The sequence below is a fragment of the Nymphalis io genome, chromosome 19, assembly GCF_905147045.1.
Source record: "Nymphalis io chromosome 19, ilAglIoxx1.1, whole genome shotgun sequence".
In the NCBI taxonomy this organism is placed as follows: domain Eukaryota; kingdom Metazoa; phylum Arthropoda; class Insecta; order Lepidoptera; family Nymphalidae; genus Nymphalis; species Nymphalis io.
In genome coordinates, this window is record NC_065906.1 from 6,596,277 (window position 1) to 6,606,893 (window position 10,617).

The following is a 10,617-nucleotide window of genomic DNA, read 5'->3' on the forward strand; positions in this document are numbered from 1 at the left end:
AATGTAATTTGATAACTAAGAAATATATAACTTTATCATACAGAAAATTTCAACAACTTTTTCCATTAAGAAATATATTTTCTTAGCTCATACAAACAGTATAATATATTTTGAAAATAAATTAAAAGTGACAGAAAAATTGAGAACTGGCAGTATTTATTTCATAAATGTTAAAAACTTTAATATATAAATCAGGAGAATGGACAGATGGTCAGTGACTTGAGCACCACAGTCACCAGCCATACAGGCTAGACTCCAACTCTTCATCTCACAGAGAGAAAAGCACACTTCAATGGACCTCAGCCAACATGTCTGGCACAAACAGTAGCACATCCACAATTAGTTCATTAACACACCACTATTGCTTCAGTCTCTTGACACTTATAAACAATTATTTACTGAGCTGCCATTGCTTTTTTCTTAGGCTTCTTTAAACGTTTTAACCCATTAATACTAGTTTTTAGAAGGTTTGAGTATGCAGTAGTAAATTTTTCAACTTCACGCTGCTCTATAACTGTTGATATTTTCTTGCTCCTTGACTGTGCTCTTACCAGACACTTATATTCTGGATTTTTAACAACTGGAGTTCCATCTCGTGGCTCGGGTTTAGTTCTACCATCATCTACAAGTTAAGGAAACGAAATTATTTTCAAAATTAATGTTATAAGTGAGAGTAATAAATAGTAATGTTAGTTTTAAACTAGAAATAATTTGTTACAGAGTAACTTAAAACTGTGTAAATTTAATTATCTATATATATTACTAATCAAATTATTGATAAACTTACATCTTTTCATAGTCATTGTGACTGATCCAGATGCTCGAGCTTTTTGAAATAATTTCGAGAGCTCCATCAGAAACTGTAAAACAAAGAAAACGTAAATTTATAAGCTTGACACCTATAAGTGCATGTAAAAGTATTTTGCATCATGAAAATTTACCTCATCATTTCCTAGCAAGACCATGATTATAATAATATATGCGTGCTTATAATTTAATTTTTCATTAGGAATAAGGTTAACTTTCGGTAGTGATATAGTTATATATCTGTTAATCACTTCTATAAATTTTAGAACAACAGCTTTTTCTTCAGGCACACAAATTCTATTCTATACGAATTCCACGCAAGACATGAAGACAGGAATACACGTTGACTTTATTAAATTGACGTTGTCAACGTGACAATTTAGCATGTAGCTATATTATTTTTCTGTGTTGTCCACTCTTCTTATAGGAGTACGTAACAATAATAATAATTATTATTTTAAATGAAAAAAGTCAATTGTATATTCTTAATTTCAATTTTCATAAAGATTTTATTATAATTCTTGGTATGATATTATTATCTAACGAAATGCATGAAACAATATAAATAAATACATAGGTGAATGTTGACATTATTATACGCATTCACCACATTTACTGATATAAATTACGAGAGCAGGTATTATTGTCATTGCAGTTTGTGTAATGTTGCGTACTGTTATCAGTGTTACTCGTAGGACAAAGCGAACATATTCATTGCTATTTACTTTACGATTTTGATTTCACGAACGTCATGTCTATTCAAGGTAAGATATTTGCAATGTTAATTTTTACTTAAAGGTATTTTATTCTAGCGTATATGTTTCGCTTATTCATTGATTCGATAAGTGATAAGCTAGTTGTAAATATGCTTTCACTGTATGATTTTTTATAAGCTTTTCTTTAAATTATTTTTAATAAGCTTGGCGACTTTTTCTATAAGAGTTAGCAGTAGCAACTTAGTATGTCTGCTTGGGACTAAAAATATCCATAAATATTAAATATTTCTAAAATTATTTTTCAATTGTGTTTTTAATTATTTCCGTTTAAATAAAATGAAAGATTTATTCGTTTTGAAGTTTATTTATTCCACCAACCCGCATTGGAGCAGCGTGGTGGAATAAGCTCCAAACCTTCTCCTCAAAAGGGAGAGGAGGCCTTAGCCCAGCAGTGGGACATTAACAGGCTGTTACTGTAAATAAAATGAAGAAACTGGAGGTTATTTTAAAGCAAAAAATTTACTTAGGTATTTTAAGTTTTTTTGTCGTAAAATGAAAATATCAAAATAAAATATAATATAGGTTGTACAAAAGGAAAGTGGGTTAAACATATTTGGATAAGTCATAGTCGCTATATTACGTTTAAAACACAGTAGACCGCTTAGAGTAATTATGGTCCGCAAAAATCATGGTTAAAATACAACAAATATTTAGAAGTATTAAAAAATATTTTAAAACAAAAGATCTTAGAGTAATATTATAGATACAAATTTATTGTATAGTCTCCATACAATAAATGTGAATCTATATTATTTCTGAATGTATAATATATTATTAGTACTAGAATATGACAATACAAATACAATAAATATAGGTTTAAAGATTCCCAATGTAATATGTCTTATATTATAGTCACTTATTTGAGAACAGAGGTTACATAATGTGTACAATTAAATTCGCCATTCCATCTTAAGTACTATGTTTTAGGTAATTAGAAAGTGTTAATAAATTTAATAGGTGTGTATTTTGAAGTTAATTTTAAACATATACTTACGAAATTTACACAGTTAAAAATTTAATTTCAAAGAAAATAATAAATAAATAAATAAATATAAAACAAAACATGAAAATACAATAAAAATAGGCTGATTAATTAATATAATGAAATAACATTAAGTTTCTTACATTAACATTTTTTTAATATCATTACTTTTTCAGGCTCCTATGTAACAGCAGCAGTTGCTACTGCTGGTGTGATTGGGGGCGCGTATTGTGCCTACAACATTTACCAAGTGTATCAGAAACCAACATTACCAACAGTATGGAACGAAGTTGGGACTTTGAAAGATCTCTATGTGTACCCGATCAAATCTTGTGGGCCGATCATACTTAATAAAGCTGAATGCACAATTTTAGGACTGAAAGATGGCTGGTTGCGGGATCGGTGTGTAAAAAACATTAAACTTTTTAGGCGATCTACGATTTCTGGGACCATTATGAATACTAATACTAGCATGTTGTTATAGAGTTCTTATGGTGGTTGACGATAAAAACAACTTTATTACTGCCAGAGCGTACCCTGAGTTATTGCTTGTGCATCCCAAAGTCAGAAATTCAATTCTTACATTGAATTGCAATGGTATGGAATCCATTGACATCAACTTGGCAGAGGTGCGGTTAAAACTTTAAAATTAAACTTTTTTAATACAAATGACGTGTAGTGGCATTAATTAAGAAATAAATTGAATGAATTTTAATGAATAAGGATTTTAAACTCCTATAATAAGTATAGGTAAAACATTAAAATAAATTAGTACTTACAACGTGATTTAAGAAATATACTTTTTTATATTAATAATTATAGATTAAACACAAGCATGCATTTAACTTAATTTATCGGTTTTTACTATTTTTATTTAAGGTAATAGCTCTACAAACACCAAAACCGGCTACTGTTTGGGGTGTCACGGTTCCTGTGTACGACTGTGGTTGGGAAGCCAGCGAATGGTTTTCAAGGTAACTTATTATGTTTTACATACCAATTAAGAACAGTTAAATGTATTTATGTTAATATTATTTATATTTTAGGATGCTTAATAAAACAGCAACTAGCTTTAGACTCGTTTACTACGCGTCGCAAAATAGTCGCGAATTAAGGGGATCAACAAACAAATTTTATAAATTTACAAAGAACGACACGGTAAGATGTATGATACATTTTAATTGTATTATCTCGATAATCATAAGAGCGTGAAATTAAATTATTGGTTATTGCTTATGTACAACCAAATCAATACAAAACGTTGCTATCTTAACCCTCTATTTTAGGGTGCATTGCCAGATGAAGTACCTTTTAATTTAATAAATCAAGCTTCGGTGGACGATCTTAACATGAGGCTAGATGGCTGTCAGGTGACTCCGTGCAACTTTAGACCAAACTTCGTACTCACTGGAGCTAAACCCTACGATGAGGACAGTTGGAAATTCGTCAAAATCGGCGATAATATTTTCGAAATTATCAAGCCGTGCACCAGGTAAGTTAAGTTTTTATTCAATTTATCTGAATATTTATGACATTATCGCTATTTATATTAAATATCACTGTTCATCTCAATCTGAACAACAAGTTCAACAAGTTGGGTTGGGCAACAAGAGGTTCAGTCCCTATCTATTCATGTGATATATATAACCATCGCGACTACCTCGTTAGTCTAGTGGATTGATGTAAGGCCGCAGAACCGGGGATCCTGGGTTCAATTCCCAGGTCGGGCCAAAAAAAGTTATTGAGTTTTTCTGTCAGAAAATTCTTAGTAGCAGCCCGGAGTCTGAAAGTTGGAAGTGTGAAGTACACTCCCGTGCCTCGAAAAGCACATAAACCCGTTGGTCCCACGCCTGAACTCTTTCCGATCGTGTCGGATTGCCGTCCTATCCAATTATGAGAGTTAAGGAATAGAGAGTGCACCTGTGTTTGCACACAAACTTGTGCACTATAATATACCTGCGTAGTTGGCTAATCTCTAGAGATTGCCCACCGTGGCCGAAATTGGTCTGGAGGACATTTTTAATTGTTATATATAATAATATAACCATCGCAAATGTACTCTGAATAAGGCGCTTTGTCTTGCAAAACCAACACACTTTTAGAAGATTTTTCTTTATAATTTCTTTCAGTCTCGGTATTATAAAAATGTTCACTTTGCGTAATATCGGTCACCGCAGCATCAAACAAAACTTGTCAAAATTCAATTCGTAGATCATATAGCCTCAGCTCCCCTGAGGGGAACCTTTTTTCGAAACGCTTTTGCTGGAGAACTCATTTCTTGCAGACGCACTCACGCGCGCTATTTATGATGATATATGAATGTTATTGCTAAGTTTTAGGAATATGTTAAAACTATAAAAGTACTAAAAATTGTCTACGATCTCATCTCGATAAAATCTAATCTCTTCAGAAACCACACTAGACCAAAAAGGTAGATTGTGTCTGGTAATGTTGCTAACTGTTATCAGTCCAGCTTCTTGGATACCGAACATAATCATTTATATTCATGCTATTATTCTTTTTAATGAAATTTTATTATTAGATGTATCCTGACAACGATTGATCCAGAAACCGGCGTGCGAAATGCAAAAACAGAGCCGCTTGAAACACTAAAAGGGTAATCTGAAATATAATCGCTAAAGTCATAAAATACAACTAGTGTACGCAATTAGTGTACATATCGGATTTAGTCGTTTTTAGTATAATTAGTTATATTGAGTAACTTAGCAGTAACTGCCTGTTAATGTCCCACTGCTAGGCTAAGGCCTCCTCTCCCGTTTGAGGAGAAGATTTGGAGCTTATTCCACCACGCTGCTCCAATGCGGGTTGGTAGAATACACATGTGGTAAATTTCAGTGAAATTAGACACATGCAGGTTTCCTTCACCGTTAAGCACGAGATGAATTATAAACACATGAAAATTCAGTGGTGCTTGCCCGGGTTTGAACCCACTCTCATCGGTTAAGATTCACGCGTTCTAACCACTAGACCATCTCGGCTTTTTTTAGCTTAACTTAGCAAGCTCCCAAAATGATCATTTAACGAGAAGGTACTAAAGATGTATGTAGTTTTTATTGCGGATAGTTTTTTTTAATAACTAATATTTATTTGTTTACAACATAATCTTTATAAATAACAGCTACCGTCAAATCGAAGATCCCCGAGTACGCAAATCAGCTGGAAACTCGCCACGCATGGGCCTGCAGATGTCACTGCGCTCTGGCCCAGGTGGTATCATATCACTTAACGACACAATATACGCAGCATAAGTGTTATTATTCATTTTTATTTATTCTTGTTGTGCGTATAATTTTTTTTTGTAACAGTAATATAATGTTATATTAATTGTAAAGATTATTTTTCTTAAATAAATACACGATATATTCTGGGTATAGTCTTTTTAAATTATCTACATCTACTTAATATCGTTTAAGATGAGTTCTTTTCGAAATGTATATGTTATTAGTCCAGTTTTATTGATTTTGATAGTTTCAAATAAATCATTGGTTAAAACGTATTAAATGATAGGTTATGTGTGCAAATGTATCTGAAGATATTATCATAGATAAATAAATAGGTCTCGATATCTTCCATTGGAAAACAATATAAATCTCTTCAGTATGACTTGTCAAATCTTAATATATACAATTCTTCTGTACGTGTGTACGTTTGTCACCTAACTTTCCCTAAACGGCTGGACCGGCTTGGATGAACTTTGTTTGTATATTTCAATGGGTTCCTGGATGGTTCGAAGACAAGTAATAACCCAAATCTGACTTCAAGTAATTATAAGATTAAAAAAATGTAAATGTTAAATTTAATATATCATATTGAATGTGGCAGTGCTTTTCAGGACAGGCCGGGGTCCGCTTGTACATAAATATATGGCAGTGTGTACATTCCAGTGCCTCGGTTAGCACGTAAAGCCGTCGGTCCTGCTCCTAAACTCTTTCCAGTCATGTCGGATTGCCGTCCCATAGGATTATGAGAATTAAGGAAAAGAGTGCACCTGAGTCGCGACAAATAAATGCAAATTTAACCGACAGTAATATAACGACAAAATTTTAACTAACACTAAAAAGTGGCAGTGATTCCATATGCACATAATTCATGTAAAAGTATACGCCATACGCGTATCTAGTGGCACCCACTAGTCTATAAGTCACTCCGTTTTGCAATCATATCAAAACGGTTAACCTGGTGAAATATTTGAAAAATAAAAAATAATATCAATAATTACTTACATTAAAGCCTTAAATAGCTACAAATAAAATTAAAAAAAATGTGACTGTACAAATTATGACCTCGTGGAATGGTGGCAAGAATGCAGCAGCAAAAATGAACCAGCCCTCCTGTCACTAGTAGAGGCAATAAGACGGGCGTAATATTTTTGATAAAAGTTTTTGCACTATTACTCCAAGGTCCAATAATTATAAATCTTGCAATCGTAATTCTTAGTTAATTTACGTTGATTACACTTAAATAAAACTTAAACGCGCTGTAGAATTACTCCAGGTATGCAACCCGATCGCGGCTCATGAACTCGCGACCACCGCGGGCGGTAAGTCAAATAACTTAATTTTATGTAGGGTTAAAGACTTTAAAAGGTCTGTGTAAATTGATTTGTGTCTCTGTTCGTTTGGTGCATTGGTTGAGAAATCAATTAAAGGTAAGACTACTATTCACTGTATTGATTGATTGATTTATTACATCGATAGTTATTTTAATGTTAAACAATGTTATAATGTGCTTTGTAAAAAATGATTATACTCATTGAATAAGGAATAGTAGATGTTAACACTTTTATGCATATTTGACCATTTGTAAGAGCTATAACAGCTCTACTGGTGGTACACTATACTGGTGGTAGGGCTTTGTGCAAGCTCGTCTGGGTAGGTACCACCCACTCATCAGATATTCTACCGCAAAACAGCAATACTTGATATTGTTGTGTTCCGGTTTGAAGGGTGAGTGAGCCAGTGTAATTACAGGCACAAGGGACATAAAATATTAGTTCCCAAGGTTGGTGGCGCATTGGCTATAAGCGATGGTTGACATTTCTTAGAATGCCAATGTCTAAGGGTGTTTGGTGACCACTTACCATCAGGTGGCCCATATGCTCGTCCACCTTCCTATTCTATAAAAAAAAAAAAAAAAGCTTTTTATATACGTAGTTTTAATTGTAATTTGATGGGTATCATGAGAAGGTTCTCTGTGTATCATAATTTGTAATTTTAATTTTTTTTTTGCAAATAGCATATAATTAAAATTAATAAATATAAATGATGTTCTTTTAGCTATTTTACTTATTATAAGAAAATTACCAGTATTAAATATGGGAGTTTCATTATTGCGATTGGTAATGTTGCTTATTGTTATCAGTACAGCTTCTAGGACACAGCGGGCATAATCACTAGCTTTTAATTAACGATTTTGATTTAAATAAAACGTCATGTCTTTTCAAGGTTAGTTTATTTGCTATTTTTATTTTAATAACGATTATATATCACATTTATTTCTTAGTTATATGAAGCACGAGATATATTATACGTTTTTCATAATAACTAGTTTTATTGACAAATCAGATAAGAATAATTGCTAACCAACACTTGAGTTAATATTGAAAAATTAACTTATACAAAATTTTACTAAGCTACATAAAATGAGGCGAAAAGTTATTAAATAAATTGAATATTGTGTATACACTCTCCGTACCTATCTTTAGGTACCTATTAATCTAGCAAATTTTATTGGTTCCATTACATACTCAGATCTTGTACCAATAATTAATATTCCTTTATTTTTTTTTCATATAATGAAACCAAAGGTGTTAAATTTTAAATGGTATCGTAATAATAACTAAATATTGTTGAAACTTTACATAATGAAATACCATTAAATTATGTAAAGTAGTAGTAAATTATGTAAATAATTAAAATAATAATAAACTGTTTTATTTAATCAAATGTAAGTAATGGTTTTTAGGCTCCTATGTAACAGCAGCAGTTGCTACCGCTGGTGTGATTGGGGGCGCGTATTGTGCCTACAACATTTACCAAGTGTATCAGAAACCAACATTACCAACAGTATGGAACGAAGTTGGGACTTTGAAAGATCTCTATGTGTACCCGATAAAATCTTGTGGGCCGATAATTCTTAATACAGCGGAATGTACAATTTTAGGACTGAAAGATGGCTGGTTGCGGGATCGGTGTGTAAAAAACATTAAACTTTTTAGGCGATCTACGATTTCTGGGGCCATTATGAATACTAATACTAGCATGTTGTTATAGAGTTCTTATGGTGGTTGACGATAAAAACAACTTTATTACTGCCAGAGCGTACCCTGAGTTATTGCTTGTGCATCCCAAAGTCAGAAATTCAATTCTTACATTGAATTGCAATGGTATGGAATCCATTGACATCAACTTGGCAGAGGTGCGGTTAAAACTTTAAAATTAAACTTTTTTAATACAAATGACGTGTCGTGGCATGAATCAAGAAATAAATTGAATGAATTTTAATGAATAAGGATTTTAAACTCCTATAATAAGTATAGGTAAAACATTAAAATAAATTAGTACTTACAACGTGATTTAAGAAATATACTTTTTATATTAATAATTATAGATTAAACACAAGCATGCATTTAACTTAATTTATCGGTTTTTACTATTTTTATTTAAGGTAATAGCTCTACAAACACCAAAACCGGCTACTGTTTGGGGTGTCACGGTTCCTGTGTACGACTGTGGTAGGGAAGCCAGCGAATGGTTTTCAAGGTAACTTAATATTGTAGACAATAATTTAAAATTTTATTAATCTGTATATTTTTTAATACTTTATAGAGGTTTGTCTTAGATTTTGGTTCCATTGTATATAATATTTCATAATTAGGATAAAAGGCCTATTTCCGCGCCATAATACATACATATAATATATTAATTACCCTTGCTTCAATAATCCTTAATAACTAATATTTCTATCTTAGGATGCTTAATAAAACAGCAAGTAGCTTTAGACTCGTTTACTACGCGTCGCAAAATAGTCGCCAATGGAGCAAGTCGGTTAATAAATATTTTAAATTTACAAAGGATGACACGGTAAGACATTTAATATCTTTATCACTATATAATAATATAAACTGTAAAAGAACAACAAAAGCCAAGAACCAAGGGGCGTAACTTATTTTGTTTATAAAAAAACTGTTATCTACTCATAAATATGTATTGTATATTTATGTAAGACGAAATAAAATTACGCATGCCAGTGACAAAATTATATACAGAAATTAAAAATCTTAATCCTGTTTTAGGGTGCTTTACCAGATGAAGTGCCTTTTCATTTAATAAACCAGGCTTCGGTAGACGATCTTAACACGAGACTAGATGGCTGTCAGATGTCTCCACGCAACTTTAGACCAAATTTCGTACTTACTGGCGCTAAACCATACGAAGAAGACGATTGGAAATTTATAAAAATCGGGGATAATGTTTTTGAAGTAATCAAACCCTGCACCAGGTTATTTTTTTATTTAAATAAATGTTATAATGAATATGCGAATTATGTATGTAGAAAACAATTTTACAATTTGTTTTTTTAGATGTATTCTAACTACAATTGATCCAGAAACCGGTGTGCGAAATGCGAAAACAGAGCCGCTGGATACATTAAAACGGTAAATTTACTCGACAATTATGACAATAACCGTTTTAAATATTAAGCTAAAGTAAATAAAGTAACTGAACTTTTTTATTCGGTTTACATTGAAAATGACATTTTTTCATCATATTTTTATGTACAAATATTAATGTTCTTTAACAGTTATCGTCAAATCGAAGATCCAAAAGTCCGCAAAATAACAGGCAGCACCCCACGCATGGGCCTGCAGATCGCTCTGCGCTCGGGACCAGGTGGCGTAATTTCGCTCAACGACACCATATACGCAGCATAATTCTTGTGCTTGAAGAACAATGCTTTTTTAGTTTTTTCAAAAAGTTGTTTAATTTGTTTTTTTATCTACCAATGAAAGGGGTTTTAATTGTGTCGTTT

General features: G+C 32.2%; 3 protein-coding genes across 3 annotated transcripts; 2 read left to right on the forward strand and 1 right to left on the reverse strand.

The window, feature by feature from the left end:
* Positions 1–137: 137 nt before the first annotated feature.
* LOC126776039 (signal recognition particle 14 kDa protein) lies at positions 138–1,209 on the reverse strand. The gene is made up of 3 exons (XM_050498297.1): positions 942–1,209; positions 788–860; positions 138–622 (listed from the first exon to the last, which is right to left on the reverse strand). The coding sequence occupies exons 1-3, from the start codon at positions 963–965 to the stop codon at positions 396–398; spliced, it is 324 nt and encodes a 107-aa protein (XP_050354254.1). The 5' UTR covers positions 966–1,209; the 3' UTR covers positions 138–395.
* Positions 1,210–1,411: 202 nt separating this feature from the next.
* LOC126776002 (mitochondrial amidoxime reducing component 2-like) lies at positions 1,412–5,955 on the forward strand. Its single transcript, XM_050498252.1, has 8 exons — positions 1,412–1,571; positions 2,742–2,967; positions 3,050–3,194; positions 3,445–3,539; positions 3,612–3,723; positions 3,852–4,057; positions 5,108–5,182; positions 5,705–5,955. Exons 1-8 carry the CDS (start codon positions 1,559–1,561, stop codon positions 5,832–5,834), a joined length of 1,002 nt encoding a protein of 333 aa, XP_050354209.1. The 5' UTR covers positions 1,412–1,558; the 3' UTR covers positions 5,835–5,955.
* Positions 5,956–7,929: 1,974 nt separating this feature from the next.
* Positions 7,930–10,609, forward strand: LOC126776003 (mitochondrial amidoxime reducing component 2-like). The gene is made up of 8 exons (XM_050498253.1): positions 7,930–8,030; positions 8,551–8,776; positions 8,859–9,003; positions 9,253–9,347; positions 9,557–9,668; positions 9,881–10,086; positions 10,169–10,243; positions 10,390–10,609. Exons 1-8 carry the CDS (start codon positions 8,018–8,020, stop codon positions 10,517–10,519), a joined length of 1,002 nt encoding a protein of 333 aa, XP_050354210.1. The 5' UTR covers positions 7,930–8,017; the 3' UTR covers positions 10,520–10,609.
* The last annotated feature ends 8 nt before the right edge of the window (positions 10,610–10,617 follow it).

Excerpts from the sequence above, each read along its gene's own strand:
- LOC126776039 (XM_050498297.1), bottom strand. The coding sequence starts at position 965 with ATGGTCTTGCTAGGAAATGATGAG. Across the intron at positions 861-941 it reads TCTTGCTAGGAAATGATGAG|TTTCTGATGGAGCTCTCGAA; the intron begins GTAAATTTTCAT and ends TTTGTTTTACAG. Across the intron at positions 623-787 it reads CACAATGACTATGAAAAGAT|ATGATGGTAGAACTAAACCC; the intron begins GTAAGTTTATCA and ends CTTAACTTGTAG.
- LOC126776002 (XM_050498252.1), top strand. Across the intron at positions 3,724-3,851 it reads AATTTACAAAGAACGACACG|GGTGCATTGCCAGATGAAGT; the intron begins GTAAGATGTATG and ends CCTCTATTTTAG. Across the intron at positions 4,058-5,107 it reads ATTATCAAGCCGTGCACCAG|ATGTATCCTGACAACGATTG; the intron begins GTAAGTTAAGTT and ends TTTTATTATTAG.
- LOC126776003 (XM_050498253.1), top strand. Across the intron at positions 9,004-9,252 it reads TTGACATCAACTTGGCAGAG|GTAATAGCTCTACAAACACC; the intron begins GTGCGGTTAAAA and ends TTTTTATTTAAG. Across the intron at positions 10,087-10,168 it reads GTAATCAAACCCTGCACCAG|ATGTATTCTAACTACAATTG; the intron begins GTTATTTTTTTA and ends TTGTTTTTTTAG.